This window comes from Ciona robusta, chromosome 4, assembly GCF_009617815.1.
Source record: "Ciona robusta chromosome 4, ASM961781v2".
NCBI lineage: Eukaryota > Metazoa > Chordata > Ascidiacea > Phlebobranchia > Cionidae > Ciona > Ciona robusta.
This window is the reverse complement of record NC_143238.1, coordinates 3,815,430-3,833,430: the sequence shown is the minus strand read 5'-3', so window position 1 is coordinate 3,833,430 and position 18,001 is coordinate 3,815,430. Positions and strand designations below refer to the sequence as shown.

The 18,001-nt window shown below is 35.1% G+C and overlaps 3 protein-coding genes across 6 annotated transcripts; 2 read left to right on the top strand and 1 right to left on the bottom strand.

Moving 5' to 3' along the window:
• Positions 1 to 54: 54 nt before the first annotated feature.
• Positions 55 to 5,114, top strand: LOC149736766 (uncharacterized). 2 transcript variants are annotated; one of them, XM_089876476.1, is made up of 10 exons: positions 55 to 958; positions 1,368 to 1,422; positions 1,490 to 1,554; positions 1,943 to 2,003; positions 2,668 to 2,763; positions 2,925 to 2,987; positions 3,077 to 3,142; positions 3,428 to 3,523; positions 3,931 to 3,987; positions 4,144 to 5,114. In XM_089876476.1, exons 1-10 carry the CDS (start codon positions 950 to 952, stop codon positions 4,224 to 4,226), a joined length of 651 nt encoding a protein of 216 aa, XP_089732602.1. In that variant the 5' UTR covers positions 55 to 949; the 3' UTR covers positions 4,227 to 5,114. The 2 variants fall into 2 exon arrangements, with proteins under 2 accessions (XP_089732602.1, XP_089732601.1); XM_089876475.1 differs by having other exon boundaries at positions 3,928 to 3,987.
• An 11-nt stretch (positions 5,115 to 5,125) lies between these two features.
• On the bottom strand, positions 5,126 to 12,124 carry LOC149736765 (uncharacterized). The gene is made up of 14 exons (XM_089876473.1): positions 11,453 to 12,124; positions 11,317 to 11,375; positions 11,215 to 11,252; positions 9,624 to 10,883; positions 9,077 to 9,238; positions 8,342 to 8,438; positions 7,996 to 8,060; positions 7,784 to 7,913; positions 7,421 to 7,516; positions 7,113 to 7,211; positions 6,812 to 6,901; positions 6,597 to 6,689; positions 6,428 to 6,505; positions 5,126 to 5,791 (listed from the first exon to the last, which is right to left on the bottom strand). Exons 5-13 carry the CDS (start codon positions 9,086 to 9,088, stop codon positions 6,441 to 6,443), a joined length of 747 nt encoding a protein of 248 aa, XP_089732599.1. The 5' UTR covers positions 9,089 to 9,238; positions 9,624 to 10,883; positions 11,215 to 11,252; positions 11,317 to 11,375; positions 11,453 to 12,124; the 3' UTR covers positions 5,126 to 5,791; positions 6,428 to 6,440.
• Positions 12,125 to 12,566: 442 nt separating this feature from the next.
• LOC149736764 (tubulin-specific chaperone E-like) lies at positions 12,567 to 17,980 on the top strand. 3 transcript variants are annotated; one of them, XM_089876455.1, is made up of 12 exons: positions 12,567 to 12,787; positions 12,987 to 13,071; positions 13,229 to 13,423; positions 13,858 to 13,946; positions 14,217 to 14,419; positions 14,703 to 14,875; positions 15,118 to 15,226; positions 15,537 to 15,686; positions 16,044 to 16,197; positions 16,466 to 16,531; positions 16,845 to 16,996; positions 17,091 to 17,483. In XM_089876455.1, exons 1-12 carry the CDS (start codon positions 12,700 to 12,702, stop codon positions 17,256 to 17,258), a joined length of 1,632 nt encoding a protein of 543 aa, XP_089732581.1. In that variant the 5' UTR covers positions 12,567 to 12,699; the 3' UTR covers positions 17,259 to 17,483. The 3 variants fall into 3 exon arrangements, with proteins under 3 accessions (XP_089732581.1, XP_089732583.1, XP_089732582.1); XM_089876456.1 differs by lacking the exon at positions 17,091 to 17,483 and adding an exon at positions 17,530 to 17,980 and having other exon boundaries at positions 12,571 to 12,787; XM_089876457.1 differs by lacking the exon at positions 17,091 to 17,483 and having other exon boundaries at positions 12,568 to 12,787; positions 16,401 to 16,531.
• Positions 17,981 to 18,001: the final 21 nt, after the last annotated feature.

Sequence of the window (18,001 nt, the reverse complement as noted above, 5' to 3'; positions counted from 1 at the left end):
TTACTATACATTGTTTGGTATATAGTGGTCGCTATATCGTGTAGGATGTTTTAATGAAAACATGGTAAAACAAAATACAGTATAAGGGTGGGGGAAGATGGGACACCTTTTAACTTTATTTTCTCGTCCCATTAAGTAAACAAAGAACATTTTAAGAATTATAAAACTATATTACAACGACTTCCAAAGACCGTCGTTAATTAATTAAAACACAATTAGAATATTTGGATAATATGTGCTAAAGGTGTCCCATCTTCCCCCACCCCACTATATAACAATTTTTAGGTAAAGGTCTGGTTATTTAGAGGCCGTAGACTTATGTAGGTAACGTTCGAACAAACAGACTGAAGTATATATAGCACGCAACGACTTTGCGTGGGTGGATTGTTTAACAGTGCGAATCATAATCTAGCGTGCGTAACAAACCACATTAATACTAAGAGGTGCTGTTAATTCCAATCCTGAGTGTGTGTGTTTTAACGCAGAGCTTATGCATAGCCTACATTTCGAGGAATACAAAAAAAAAGATCTTTGAAATATTTTTTTCGTTAAATAAATAAAATAATATTGTCTTTGTCTTAGTTAAAGCTTTACTAGACCGTCAGACAAACATTTCGAATTTAAATTTGCATCAAACAATAGAAAAGGTTGTAGCGACAGTAAGAAAACAGAGACAAAAGAGCACGAAAGAGAGAAACACCGTCGATCATTTTCGTGTAGGGTATACTGTTAAATATATTTATTGAGGTCTCTCTTGAACTGAGATTAGATACATTGCAGTGCAAACGTCTTGAATACAACAGGCTTGCTAGGCGCTTGGACTCGATTAATGGAATTGAGCAGTTTTGTCTTACATTTTGTGTGTGAATTTGCATAACTTTAACAGTGTTTGTTGTGACACTTCGGTTTTCATCAACTTTATTATACTTTGGAAAAAGAAGAGGTTTCGATGGGACAGGTTAGTCACGTTTTAACGCGAGCTTAGAGGATCTATAGTAATCACGATGTGAACAAAGTGGTCTAGAGTGGGGAAGACGGTACGCCACATATCATCCAAATATTCCAATCGTGTTTTAAATAATCAAAAACGGTCTATGGGAGTCGTAGGAATACGGTTTTATAAATATTTGAACGTTCTTTGTTTACTACCAAATGGGACGAGAAAGTAGAATGAAACGGTGTCCCATCTTCCCCAACCCTAGTGTATATAATATAAGTATTTAACAAACACATAGTTTACAATAAAGCCATTTTATAGCTATATGGGTGCATGCTTATAGCAGTGTGGGCGTGTCGAAAGTGCGTGCTTCTCTTTTTGTAAGCTTTTGTGTACTTTCGGTATACGTAACCATAATAACCTGTTTTAGATTAACTGCTGTAGTAAAGCAAAATTAGAGCTGCGACAAGAGAACCAACGTCCAGGTTTGATCCTTGTTGTTTTTTATTTAAAAATCGGTATAAATTATTTTTGTATTTACATCGATTTTAGGTTACATGGTACCGTATGATAATCGTGAAGAGACCCGGCCATCACTCGTTCAACCTCAAGAACCGGTAGTAATATAGACAACGTCATAGTGTGTGTATAGTTTGTTTTATGCAACAAAAACTCATTAAAACAAGAGGAAATGATTGGTTTCTGTATATAGTAGGGTGGCAGAAGATGGGACGCCGTTGTATTCTATTTCTCGACCAATTTGGTGGTAAACAAAAAATATTCTAAGAATTATAAAACCACATCTCCACGACTCCTGTATAGACCGTTGTTAATCGTTTAAGCCACTGACGGGATATTTAAATATTATGTGCTAAAGGTGTCCCGTCTTCCCCCACTCTATTATATATAGTTCTGTATATTTCATTTTATCATTGACATTAATGAAGGTTTGTTGTAAACATAACAAGTTGCAGCAAAGATCTGATGATGTGTTTTTGTGCACAGACAAACGAAAATGCCACGCAACAGCATGCACAACCAACTAAACCCCCGGATGCACGCGCTGGTAAGTATATACTGGCAAATAGCATAGATTGAGCATGTTCGATTTAAATAGTTTTGTCAAGGTAAGATGATCTATGTTTTCACTCTCTTTCATCGTACCATTAGATAGTAAACGAAGAACATTTACAGAATAAATGCATGAGCGTATCTTAACGGCTGTAAAAAAACGTGGTTGTTTGTTAAAATAGAAATAGAAAATATATAGGATATATCACAACGTTATCCGTATTACCGCAGAGTGTTGTCATCTATACATCGTTTATCTTTATTACGAATGCAATATAAGTCTGGCACTTATTAAGGACAGCGGTTAAATTAATATTTATAATAGGGTGGGGCAAGATCAAACACCTTTTTATTTTATTTTCTCGTCTCATTTGTCAGTAACCAAAGTACTTTCAAAAAATATATAACAGCACTCTCACGACTCCAATAAACGGTTGTTAGTCATTTAAAACACGGTCAGAATGTTCGGATATTATGTGCTAAAGGTGTCCCATCTTCCCCCACCCTACTATTAGCCAGTTTGAAGTCCGCAATACTCTATTTACAAAAACAAACGTGCACAAGCATTTTTAGTGCATTAACAGGTCCAACACTGAACATAAACTACTTGAAATGTGAAACTGTGCACATTTTAATACCTGGCTCTTTTATGGCAATAGAACCATCACCAACACCTGCTAAAACCAATGACTCTGTTGGAACAAACTCTGTTGACGAGGTGACGAGAAAAGAAATTGTACCACCCAGTGATGATGGTATAAGTGTGCTGGTATATTGTAGACTTATATTTTTGGAATATAAAAATACTGTGAGCAAGGTACTTTCATAATGTGACACAAGGCGATAAGTGTTGTCTTATACATGCAATTTGATGCAATAGGAATGCACATTGCATAAAAATCACTTTTCATTGCAGAAAATTTCGATTCTACTAACCACTTCGATGGTTCGATGCCAGACTCAGATTTACAAGCGCAAGGTAAGAGATGGACAGGACATGCAGTGCGCTGTGAAACTATTTTTGTTGTGGTTTAGATGTCATGTCAACAGATGTTCTTTTCGGTTTAGGTTTTTCATTTATTGACGAAGAAGATCCTAAAACTTATAACACATCTCATGATACGTTTCCAAAAGGTAAAGTGCAACGAAACAGCTGTATAAAAGCAGCCATTATATATTAAACTGTTTTAGTTTCATGTTGGGCAAATAACTCAGCGTATCAGCAAATAACTCAGCAAAAATTGTCACTAAATTAACAACTTTGCCAGAAAGGTGAATGTTTGTTTTGGGCATGTAATATAGTAGGGCGGGGAAAGACGGGACACCAAATATCATGATCTTGTTTTAAGCAAAAAGAGGTGGATCGCGCGTCATATGGTGTTCTCGGATGTCATGCAAAAACGAATATTTATTTACCAGATCATGGATCAACAGTAGATGCCTCCTTAGAATCTTGTAGCTCAGCAAAAGTTCAATTTATGAAATTACAGGAAACAGAGAAGTTTCGCGCCCACTGTAAGTGAATGGTATTAATTATTAACAATGAGTCTGGCTCAACTGAGCATATATTATTTTTATATAAAAACAAACGAATTAATAATGCTGTGCAGGAATGTGATTTAATGAAAAACATATGGTATCGTTTAAACATCTAACGAAGTTACGATTTTCCGAATTAAGGATTATACTCCACATCAGTAGGGTGGGAAAAGATAGAACATCTTTCCATTCTATTTTCTCGTTCAGTTTGATAGTAAACAAAGAACACACAAAGAATTATAAAACCATATGCCTACGACTCCCATATGCAGACCGTTGCTACTTGTTTAAAACAATACCAGGACGTTTGGATATCATATACTAAAGGCGTCCCATCTTACCCCACAGTACTATACATAGTTAAACTATTTTCCAATCAGCAGGGTTCACTAAAATGGACCCACCAAGTCTAACGCCAGCAAGAGGGCGTCGTCGTCAAAGTAAGTATATTTTCCCTTTATTTTATAACATGACTGGAAGGGCTTATATACATGGCTATATGGTAATGTGTTTAGCAATTACAGCTTTACAATTACACGGCAAGTGAAAACCTTTTCAAAGTGACATTTTTTACAAAACGACTTTTTGCTCTCCAGACTCTTTAAGACACCCAAGAAACATCGATGATTGCTCGCAGAATATTTCCATGCAAACTTTACACCATCCATCAACGGAATAAAAGATTGGGTCGAGAAGTTACGTATGTAGTACTGCAAATAGCGGTGGTAACATCTAATCAGCAATAATACTGACGTTTTTATACAGAGCGGATATTTTCTCAATTGTTATTTTTCTATGCTTTTGTGTTATGTTATATTAAATTAGTTGTATTCGTTTATTGTTGGTGGCTGTATCAATTATTGTTAATAAGTAAAAAATAACACTTTTTGACAACTTCGGGATGAAGGCGATTTGGGAGCCTATATATAATACGCATTAACAACATGAGCCAAATACACTGAACACCCACTATCAAAATAATGTTTTTAAAGGCGTATACATTATTCATTAGTTCTTTACATATACCCGAAACCAACGTGCTAAACCTATAATGCTATGCTAATATGAAGCAGTTTTGCCGCACAAACCACACATTTACCATTCTCACTCACGGCTCGACTACATCAGTTCAAACAGAAAAGCATTAGAACTTCGGCAACATATACATCGTTCAAAGCGGCGCAATAGTAGACGATAAAAATTAAACGGTGCTAAGAACAAATAAAAATTAAACGGTGAGAACAAATACATGAAAGTAACAGATATAAGATGCAAGATGTACCCGTGACGTCATGAAATGCATTTGATGCAACAAGACTTAGGGTCCGAAATATGTATATCGATACAGTATTATAGGTGTACTAAGTCGGATGAGAGTTTAATCTTAAACACTTGAAGCCCCAGCAGTTAATGGCGGAAATTCGATGCCTTCTGTTAAAACAGTCTGCAAGAAAAGTATATGGTCTATAGGCGAAGGTAAACGCGTGGTATGCGATGGCCAATGATAAATTATTCTATTTATAACATTATATAATTTATGAAGATCGTTACTTCGATTTATTTAATCAATGTTTGTAATCTGTATGCAATAATATGATTATAAGAAACCTAAACATTTTTCCTAATCGTGCTATATAAACTATTCCAATATAATGTGTTATATTCAAGAGTATAGTATTCGGAGACCTTAATCTGCCCATACGTAAAGAAAATATCGAATAGATTTTTTTTAAAAGTTTGAACATCATTGTGTTCCGCCGTGTTCAACCAAGTTTGTGCAAAGCTGCCTTTCAGTTTGTATTTAAATAAAAAAAACACATTTTTTCCCTAGAATAGGTGCTTCCGGATCATTGCCCCTATACCACATTATAAGGTTAATTTGGTTGTTCAGTTGAACCAATATAAAAATGAACCATACACACTTTATAGCGTACAGTGAGATGTCTATTTAATTATAGGCTTATGTCGTATAGCAGTCAGTTGCACACGAAGGTTTAGATTGTGTTAATATTGACACCAAGTGAGCACATACAAGCATGATGATGCGCATATGATGACGCGCACATCGTTAACAAAAATATTAGGTCAGTCACAACTTTTTCTACAGCTATAATTTTGTTTTTAAAAGATAGTTGCATTTTAGCAGGGACAGCATTTAGGTATGGTAAGATTTCATTAACCAATTTTGTACGAATAGTTTTTGTGGTTTCGTAGGAATTCGTTCACTCTCAGGATTCTCGTCTCCTGTTGATAATAGTTTTTAATCAAATATTAAAAACTCTGGCAGCCATATATATAGGATAGGATGCGGGAGGATGGGACACCTTTAGCACATAACGTTTAAATATTCTGATCGTTTTTAAACAATTAACAACGGTCTATGGTAGTCGTCAAGTAGCTTACTATACCAAATGCGACGGAAAAAATAGAATGAAATGTGCCCCATCTTCTCCAACCTTACTATATAAAGATTTATATGTGAATGTTCGATAGTATAAAGCTGTGCATATGGTTGATTGGTTTTATAAAATCGCTATATGCAGTAGCCTACAGTATGAAGTTGGGTGGTGTTTATATGAATGAATAAATAAATGAGACTTATTTTATCCTCGCGTTGCGGGCCAACGACAATCGTGATCTCACGTGCTTCTATTTCACACACAGCTCGTGCCTGTTTACGCGTTTTACCACAAAGATGTAATAGTGGTATTCATTAATGTTTTTTTGTTATTTTATTATTTTAATATTTAAAAAGGGGCGCACTACGAATAACACACCCAAAGAAAGTTCAGTAAAGTCTGTATTGAATATTAACTTAGGTTTTAGAAGATTTAATCTAAAAAGGAACTTAAAGCCCTGAAATATAGGCAATTTACTGACCTTTTCGAAAGAACTAACTGCCTCCACTAAAAAGATTTCGCAAGAAATGGGCAATGGAAGAAAATACGTTGCGACCTCCTGGGAAACAAACGTTAATGTTAGGAATGCCCTCATAATGCGATAATAAGCCAATACACTGGAGTTACTAGTTGTTTAAATATTCACTCACTAGGCGTTGGACCCGGGGAGTTTTCTCTTGAAGAACAATGTGAGGGGAGTATAGAAAATGCTGCACCATCTTCGCCAATAGCATTACCGGTTTCTGTAAAACCCGATAAAAGGAAATGTTACTCCAATAAGTCACTGTGCAAATCAAATATTCTTTTTTTAACATGTTTAACATAAATCATTAACAACTATAACAGACCATGATAGTATACTCACGTTGTGGGTCATGTTTGCCAAAGTTGTCGTCGGTTCCGTCAATATTTGCTGTCACATGTCCTTGCACGGTAACGGGGATTTCCACATCAGCTGTACAAATTACACGAAGTTGAGTATTTTAAACCAGGAAAATAGATCTGATATATTGGATTAGAAAATGTGACTAACGTGTATAGATAACACTATACATTCTGGAATGGCTGAGCAATTCTGCAGACCAAACAATAGAGTTAAACAGGTTAAATGAAAGGCCCTATTTATTGTACGTATACACAATGAACTTATATTGCCACATACGTACCATCATCCTCTGGTGCTGTAATGACTGGTTTTTCATCGTCTTCTTGACTAGTGTCGCTTTCTTGAACCGCTTGGGACACTCGTTCGGTGTCTTCTTGAACTGTATAATGAATATTAGTTAAAGTTCTATATGTAATCAAACTTGCATTACTTTTAAACATAATATTAATGCATACACTTATCCTTGTTCGGGCAGTGTAGTGTTCACTCAAAAGCCAATACAATACTCATAAGCCTATGTTGCAAGACCATTTTAAAAAACGAAACCAAACCTGTATACAAAGTGTGCAGTATATATATGCTACATACCATCACCATGTGGGTTTGTTACGATCGGTTCAAACTCATTTAATTTTCCGTCGCTTTGTTTGTCACTGTGTTGCGTTCTTTCGGGTTCATCACTGACTGGATTTAAATGTAAATTATAGAGGATAGGACACATTTTCACTATATTTTTTCGACCCATTAGGAAGTAAACAAAGAACTTTCAATGAATTATAAAACCATATCTTCACGACTCTGACAGACCGTTGGTAATTGTTTAAACACGATATTTAGAAGTCGTGTGCTGAAGGTGTCAAACTTACCCCACAGTACATTAGAATAAGGTAATTTTACTTTAAATTGTCTGCGGTTGGAATCTTAATACAAAAAGAAACAGTTTAAACGTACTTGATCCGGTTGTTGCAGGTGCAGTATGCTGGTGTGTAATCAGTACAGTAATATTGTTGGTCACAGAGTTTTGTCTGGAATCATCCTTCTGATTTGCATCCTGTGGTGCCCGATGTTCTTTAGGTGTTGGCTAAGAAATAAAAAGAATTTCAATAATTTTATTATACAGATTACGCAAAATTCAATTTATAATTTAGAAACTGACTGTATACCTGAGAATCTAGTAAACTATCTGTAGGTTTTCCTTTTCCGTTTGATCTAAGATCTTTCGGTTGTTCTTCAAAATAAATAAGTTGGTCAAAAATATAACGAACTTATTCGAAATTCTAAAACGTCAATAAACCCACTAAATTTGTCAGAAGAGATGTGAAAGACTGTTAGTTGGTTAAGGACTATTACTCAAAAATATATAGGATTTGTTTCGGTGTACTAACATTTCAAAGAAAACTTTAAAATGTGCTAGGAACTGCTTTGAATAAGTTATGCTGGGAGTTTACGACGTATTGATTAATGGTTAGAATTTAATAAACAACGTTCCAATCTTATCAAATTAAGAACCTGTCAAAGGTAATTGTTCATTTAAAGTCACTTTATGATCGTCGGTTTGGTTCACATTTCCACCGCAAGAACAGCATACGATTGAACGCAAGCATACCTGGAGTTAAGTTTGTTACTTTATATTATTAGGTGTTTTAAATAGGCTGCAACCGCTTTAAATTGTCTTATATAGGGTATAGGGTGGGAGAAGATGGGACACCTTATCATTCTATTTTCTCGTCCAATTTGGTAGTAAACAAAGAAAATTTAAACTATTACGATTAGGATATTTGGATATTCTGTGCCAAAGATGTCCCATCTTCCCCCACCCTATATACTATATATATCTTGTTTTAAATCGGATTCCTAAAAGACAAAAGGGCGACTTTAGCTTGCAATTAGTGAGTATAATCGTTAAACGCAGCAATTGTAATGCTGGGGTTCAATTATATAAGCAGGGGTGACCTTGTATTGTACATATGTGAAGCTTGTATTATATATATATGTCGGAACTCAGTTACGATAACATTCGGTCTACACAAGATAATGATAATAATGGCGGCCAGCCGGATACACGTGACCTTGGAACTATGGGTATTCTGTTACAGCAATCATGGAAATATAGGCAAAATATTATACAGTTTCAACCTCGGAATGCAATATGTGGTCTATACAAATATTTAACTTGTGGTAGAAAACATACGCAGACAATAGCAACAGTGATCTGTATTATCACGAAACAATTTATATACGTACGTTTTTTTCCATCACAATCGCATTAAACTACCAAGTACAATATGATTCGCTTCTTTTTGGTATCTTAAGTTGAAATATTCATAACGAAAATTCTCGACATTCCAAATATAGATATACAGGTAAATAAAACCAAACTCTTGTGCAACTAAAGACGTCTGAAGTCTGAAAATAGTATTATACTTAGTAATTTTGTAGGTACAAATTACCGTAGGTATAAGGGTATTTCTAATACCTTAAAACAGCAACGTAAACTACTGTACTCCCGCGATTCTGTATACAGTGTCAACTTAGGACTTTCTAAGTTAATATATAACCGTGTACATCAAGCAAGTAAAACAAATATAGCCTAAACTATATTCGGCTAGACTAGAGAATCGGCTGATATACTTGACACTTTAAGAATTGTTCTATAACTGGGGTCACGACAGAAGTTTAACAAAGATGTGTGTAGTCGTAGTGTACAGAGTTTCTTTAAAGCTTGGGTTTAGGTGAAACAAATAATGAAATAGTAAAAGCGCGTTTTATTTGTTTTTATTTTCAGGCGTACCGTATTAAATATACACACATATAGCAGACTTTAACATTAGAAGCATTTGCCATGATGGGTCTGCAAAAACGAATTGCCTTCTGAAAAATAAAAACAGGATTAAAATACCTTCATACTTTGTGTGGCTGGCGTTGGTGGAAAGCCACTACGGCACGACAAGCCCCCAGCCAACGGTAGTGGGTTTCTACTTAGGTGAGAAACCCTTGCGGGATGTTACTGTCCACGCAGGTTAAAGAAACCCCCATAGACAAAAATGATACAACGAATACAAAGAACCACCGACAAAAAGACAAAAATATTACTACGAGTGCAGAGAAACACAATGTGAACAACATGCAACAAACACATCAACTCAATCATTCAAAAGGGGACACGATCAAAAGTAATTAACGCGAACATAATCATTGAAATATATCCAAATAAAATATGATTCAAATCCGGAAGGATATTCATCTGCAGTGTACACCATATTGTATGTCCAATTACAAGAAGCCGAGGCCAACAACAGCTCCGCATGTCTCAATCAAATTAAGTCGCCATGTAGGTACCGCGATACTCTCGTCGTATATCTTCACACAATATAATACCGTCCGGGTGTTACGCATCGCATCGACCGTTGCGAAACTGCGTCAGGATGTTACGAACCGCATTAACAGTGACCTAAACCGAGCGTAGCATCACTGGCGGCGACGTCAACGCAAAAACCAGACCGTGACGTAACTCAATCGACATGACGTAACCGCACCGAACGCAGGGTCATGACAATGCTCTGACCCATCGTAACGACGTCGTAGCGTGATTGTGACGTGGCCATCGTCCCAATCACGTTACATGGACGTTTGTTATTATAATTTTATCAGGGTGAAGATGAAATATGTTTAACATAATTAAATGGAAATTTATTGACTTTGATTACGTGCCACATTATACTGCATGTTGATATTACTAGAGTATTTGTGTACCAAAATAGCGTTTTTTTACCAAGCGATGACATTACCGAATTGTTTTAACACATCATACAGTGTACAACAACAAAATCTGATCCAGCAAGATGTTTCTCATAGTTTCATTGCATATATTTCATAGACATGCAAAATGCACTATAGTAGTGACTGACTGAAAATAGCTGGCAACATTAGACCCAGCAGTATTAATGAGAGTACAGCAGCGCAGACATACACATAACACACAACTCATACTTATAATACTCAAACCGCAAACCGTGTATCCTCTATTGGCGTCTTCGTCTTTGTTCTTCGGCTGCAAAATAAACGTCGTAATTACGTTTGGGGCTATCACTAAAATGATATATAGTATTGTGGGGTAAGATGGGATACCGTTACATCATGAAATCCTACATTTCCTAATATTGTTTTTAACAATTATCAACGCTTTTGTGAGTCGTGGGGACATGGTTTTAAAATTCTGTAAATATTTATTGCTTTACTATACTAAATGGGATACAAAAAGAATGAAAACATATATAATTGTTACAAATTTAAAAAGACCTTAATTGTAAATAAATATATAAACATATATTGGTTCGTATACGTTTAGCAATAATCTAATAAACAATGATAATATACAATACCTTGCGCTTTTCTTCGGCAGCTTTTTTCGCTGACTTTTCTGAGATATAATAATCGTTATAAACTACCGCTTACGCCTTATATTATTACTACGTTGGATTTACCTTCATTCCAAATATGCTTCATTGTCCGCTTGATCCTCTGTGACGTCTCAAACTAAGTTCTGTAATAAATCGTTATTGAAATATATATATATATATATATATATCAATAAAGTTTGTAATAAAACAATGAACTTACGAAGTGGGTTCTTCTGTTGCGTCATCATCACTTCATGACGTCATAACATCGATGTGTCTAGAAAAGAGCTTATGTACGTAATAATGTCAATTGTGATTTATACTTTACCAATTCTTTGATCATTTTGCTTCGCGCTGCTATGGCGCAAAGTTTATCTAGATTATACAAGTAATGTGCCGTGCATCGACGCAAAACGCGCATGGGGCCCCATGAAAAAAATGTCGCGAAACGTATACGCGTAGAACACGAAGCTAATACCGTAATATTAACGCAAGCGGTCGATTGCGAAAAACAATTGTGTCGGTTTGTGACGTAATAAAACGCAGCGATTGTGAACCGAGATACTGTGTTTGACGTCGCGAGTGACTTAATAAAGAACCGCTGTGATTCCTGAAAGAAAATGTGATAAAGAATAATTAGTTCTTTAAACTTAAACTATGTTAAAGTAATGAACGCAAGGCACAAAACTTGTAGCATAATATTATTGTATAAAATGTAGTGTAATAGTATTACTGTATACTGTAGTACAAAAGGGTGTGTAGTATTATATAATACATTACTAATGTAATAATACAATACTTAACTCGGATCTTGCAAGTAATCTTCCTGAACCTTCCAACTTGTAGCCTGGTGTGAAACTAACTTCATCTAAACTGGAACGTGGCAACCCGCTTTGTATAAGAGGTGTTTGATGCTCCGAGCAAGCAAAGCGGGAGTAATCAGCTGGTGCGAGGCGTCAGTCACGTGTGCAGTCTGACTAATCACATTCAAGGATTGGATAGCGGGCTGATTGTGACATCAGTTCAACATTGTGACGTAACAAACTAAGCTGCAATGATTCGCGCTTTAGATTTATGTTTTTTGCGGTTATTAATATAAAGACTTATTCTAAAGTTCATGAGTATATACATATTTTGATTTTGTTTCGTCATGAGATTAAAAACTAAATGCAAAATATGGACCTTCGATCTTCGATTAAAATATACTAACGTAGCTGTTTCTTTTGAAGTTAATCTTGAAACATATTTGATTCCATAGCAGTTGCCTTTGAAAGTGTATAGTGTCACTCACGACTCTGGTGTCACCACTGTCAATTAAAACAAATCCGCCAGGTGTCGCTCACAGCATAGGTCTGAGAGTAAAGTGTAGGTCCCAGTGTCACAACAGAAAGTTAGACCTAAAACGTGATAGATTGTATCAGAAGTTTGAATGACTAAAATATTCACATTTGTGCATACTTGCATAACATGGAATCCCTGTGTATCGGTTCAAGGATATCAGTAACTGGAGACAGTGCTACTGTCAAATATATTGGAACTGTCCCACCTACAAAAGGTACATGCGGGTGGTAACAAGCTTGTTTACGTATTAGTTGCTAGATGTGTTCCATTTTATTTACATAAAAAATTGTACATTTGACCAGTCAAATGAGCCGAACATACTTTTGTTTACACAATTGTATCAATATTAATGTGCTGTATAATGTTTGTAATGAAACTGGCATACGCGTTGGTTTTTATTTTTGTGTCATTAGGTGAATGGCTGGGAGTTGAATGGGATGATCCCACGAGGGGACGACATGATGGAACGAAAGATGGAGTGGTCTACTTTAAATGCAGGTTATTTTTTGTTTCTGTACAATTGTAAATTTTATTTACATTTTAAATTAGTGGTAACCAGGGCATTGCGTACAATTAAAAAAGATATTAGGATCAAAAATTCTATTTCATAATATTAAGATCCTATAATAATTTTGGCATGTTTTATCAAAAACAGGCATAAAACCAGTGGCTCATTTATACGAGCAACCAAAGCAAACTTTGGTGTTTCAATTTGTGATGCAATAACTGATCGTTATACACTGCCAACTGAGTCTGGAGATTCTCACATGGATGACATGTATCTAGGAAATACAAAAATAATGAAAAAGATTGAAACAGTTGGAATGGACCAAGTACAAAAGCAATTTGGGTGAGCGTTAAAATCCCCTAACTTACATTTACGAATATATTCTGTGTGCTTTGTTAATGTACCCCATTGTAGTGACATTACGAAAGACTTGAGCATTTCTTTATATATTCATAACAGATATTTTGCGTACTAAAATGATATAGCCTATTATCTATAAAGTAAACTATACACAGTCTACTCGAATTGGTGTAAAATCAACATGCCTACGTATCTAGTGTTCATAACTTTTACTAGCCAAGCTTAATATACTTGGATCTGTTAGCGTTTGGTATGGGTTTTACTTTTAATATTTTAAATCTGTAAAAAAATACAGGTGTTTGCCTTATATAGATGTTCTGTTCTACTCAGTTATGGATAACATTTATTTATCAATCATCGTACAACATGCTGCATAATAACAATTGGAAATTAAGTGTTGTTGTTTTCATTGGCAGGAAATTGAACCAACTCAAACAAATCATTCTTCGTGATCAAATCATTTCCAGTGCGGGCACTGTTGGGCAACTGGCCACTTTAACACCAAGTGGGTTCTAAATTTATTGCGAAGAGTCAATGATATATAATAAATAGGAATAATGATACATTTAATGGTGTGTTTATTATTCATTATGAAAAAGTTTTAACTGTATTAACTTTTAAAACAAGTCCAGTTAAAGTTAACATTTCCAATTTCTATTAAAATTAGTCTATCAAAAGAAATAAATAGGTATATATATATGTAATCTAAAATATCACACAAACACCAGGAAGACGTTATGTAGTGTTTAGGTCTTATATTAATTTGAATTAACAGGCCTAGTTGAGCTAAATCTGTCAAAGAATCTGATCTCCTCATGGGACACTGTATGCGGCATTGTGAAGCAGTTACCCTGTTTAAAAGTCTTAAATCTAAGCGAAAACATCATGCAAGTAACGGACAAAGCTTTATCACAGCCAGAGGTTTTTGCAAACATTGACACAATGGTCTTAAATAAGTGCTCTTTGTCCTGGGAAGAGGTAAGACTTTTAGTACAACCTTGTGTGATAACAAATTTATAATTGTAATATACAGTTACCACATAAAATGGAGGATTACAGCAAAACCAGTACACTATAACTGCGAACTCAAAAATGCTAACTCAAAAAAACTATTTATTAAAAATGTAAATATTCAATAAGATTACCAACTGTATGTCATGCACCATTCTAAACTTGTTACTCCCTGCAAAGTGGGCTTGTCATTATACCACTGGTGTATTATACGTTTACCCTTTTTTTGAATTTTTTACATATTTTTTAGCTGCTGACCTGCACCACCATGTGGCCACAAGTTACTGAGCTTCATATAGAAGCGAACAACATGACGCATTTATCCCCACCTGGTGATAAACTCAACCATGTGAAGTTGTTACATTTATCTGGCAATCCACTCAACTCGTGGCATGAAGTGCAGCAATTGTCACAACTTCCAATGTAAGTTTTTAACAGTTAAACGTGTGGTAGCTGAAGCACACGAGGCTAAAAAATGATCCGAAAAATATGCGTCTTAATTCGATGCGGTGTGGCAGCACCGACCGCACAAAGGACTTAAATGGACTTTTCTGGTGTTGGGATAATGGGCCAAATCTGGCCTAACACCTAGGTCCTTAATAGAGACTTAACCCATAAATAATAAAAAAGAAATGTTAGAAAATCATTGTTTATTGTTTTAACAGGTTATCCTGCCTTCTTATAAAGGAATGCGAATTATCTGATTTGTTCATTAAGCCTGGTGATTTCAAACAACTCAAGGAACTTTTCCTGGATAGAAATAAATATGAATCGGTTTGTACACATACTACACAACTTCAATATTTAATATAGAACTCACAATTTGACATTCAATAGTTTTCCCTTTATTATCAGATTTGTACCTATTACCTGATGCCTTTAAACAGTAGTAGTATGAATACCACGCTATAATTCTATTTTATAAAAATGTAGAAAATTTGAATTAGCAATTTTTATTTGGATTCTTGACTTAAAGCATACGTGACTTCAAAAGCTGCCTATTTAGAAGAAAAAGGTTGTCTGATATATTTCAATTATAAATAAAATACAATTTATATCTACTTTACTTCTTGTAATGCAACAGGTACATGATCTTAATCCATTGAACAATCTCCCAGAATTTATTGAGTTACATTTCCGCAAAAATCCAGCCCTTAACCAAGACCGATATGATGCCATACATGATATTATTGTCGCTAAAATAAAGAGATTACAAAGACTTGACAGATTAAGTGTAAGTTCTAACATTTAATAAAAATGTATGAGTAGGGTTTTCCTTAGGGATTTAGGCCGAAGGAATTTATATTTAGGTTTAACCATTTTTATAAACTGGTAATTTAGGAAACAATTTTTTAATATTTATGGGCCATGTATATTGGTAATTTGTGTACGAACCACGAATATAAATCAAAATTTGACTTGTTTTAGCAGTAAATTTACACTTTGGTTAGTGTTGCTATATTGACACACTTTTACAACAGTTTAAGACACAGTGGTTTAAACGGTTCTCTGATAGGCTGCATAAAGATATACTTTAACATATCGCGTTTGCTGCCGAATAATTTTCACATTGAAATTCATCACCCACTAGGTGACACAGCAGAGCCGCTTCACAGCAGAGATGGATTACCTTCGAAAATATGGGGTTGAGTGGAGGGAGTCTGGAGGACATCAGGATCCTGAAAGAAACCAACCATCTCAAGAGTTTATTGAGAATCATCCTCGTTATATGGAACTTATAGCAGGTGTGTTTCGATTTTGTGTAAAGAATTTTGTTTGACATATTACTAAGTTTTTAGGCTTGGTTTATAAGTAAAAGCATGTAGGTAGAGAAAAGTTTTTCATATTTTGCTGATCTTGTCTCATACATGATCAGTGGATGATTCTTTGCCGGTAATTCAATTTCTTCACGAATTAACTAATATAATTTTCATCACTCCAATTCAAGAAATAAGAAAAGCATTATGTTTTGCTGTTGTTCTTAAAACATGCTTAGCTGTATCAAACTTACAGAACATGGTGCTCCTGATGACAAACAATTTATGAAAATGTCATCCGCGCTGAAAGGCAACTTATTAGGTAAGAGCATGTATACACTTTTTATGAAGATACTTTATAGTAATGTCATTGGGGAATCCTACTTCCAAAAAAGTTGGTGCTTTTTTAAACTAACCTGGGTTTTGAAGATTGTTTAGCCCCATATATTAGTGCATCATAATTGTAGTACTTCATACTTCTATTTAATTTTACTCGCTTTAAAACTCACTCAGAAAATTAAGATATCAAGGTACATCTGTAATAAAGCCATGAAAACTAATTATATTTGTTTGTGTCAAATTAATAGTCCAAAATCACTGTTGTATCACTATCCTCTTACGTTTGATTGCCACAGAACTTATCATTGAAGCGCCAGTAAAACCAGATTTCAAACCTGTGACCAAAAAGCTGCCAAAATCAATGTCAATCGGCAGCTTGAAACTGCTCATTCAAAAGTTAACAAAAATCGAAATAAGGAACCAGAGATTGGTGTACATCAGCAAAGAGGTTTGTAATTATCCCGTATTAGTTTTTCTGTTAGTGTTACGTCACAACAAATCGTATTGCATGATACGATTTCCCGAATCTTTGTGCTCGGCAGAATCCCAACCTCATTGTGACGTTGCATCGAGATCGAGAAACCCTCGATGACGTATCAATCGAGCCTGGTGACGTCATCAGAGTGATGAAACCCAAGAAAGGGTTAAATTACATAGATACTGCCGAACACGACAAAACCATGTATCGTATGATATACGGTGATAAGTGAACATCATGACATGTTTCTTAATACCTCGTGTGCTATTCTTCAAAGTAGTTAAATTTATGTGTGGTAGATATTTTTTGAGGTGCTATACTTTCGCAACTGTGTTTTTAACTCATAGCCATTTAACCATTTTAGCTTTAACATTGCTATAACCTGTGCTATATATCGTACTCAATGTAGTTTATAACCTGTGACTACTATCACTTGAATACAACTAACAAAATGCTGCGACGGTACGTAATGTTACAACCAATTATTGGATGAATTATTCCAGAACCCTGACCATGTTGTGGAATTGGATCGTGACCATGAAACACTACATGATGTTTCTATTGATCCTGGGGACACAATACAGGTTTTAAGTGGTTATCACTGGGCTAAAAAGACAAGCAGAAGAAAACCAAGGCATTGAACCCATATGTTGAGCCAGACCAAATAAAACTAGTTCTTTTATCAGCAAAACTGCAATTGTATTTTAATTAAAAAGTCTCTAGTTCATTTTCGCTAACGGATTTACAAACCTGAAGTGTTATTTTGTATTTGGCCAAACCTACAATATTTTTGCTGGTATATTAGTTGCACTACATGTATACTGTGATACTGCAAAGCGCTTGATTACTTTTGTTTTGATTAATTTGTTAGCATGCTTTAAATTGGCAACGTATTGCGGATTTGACAAGCTGTTTACATTTCTACGAAATATAAATCACTTCGATGACATATAAGCGTGCTTGTTTTGTTTATGT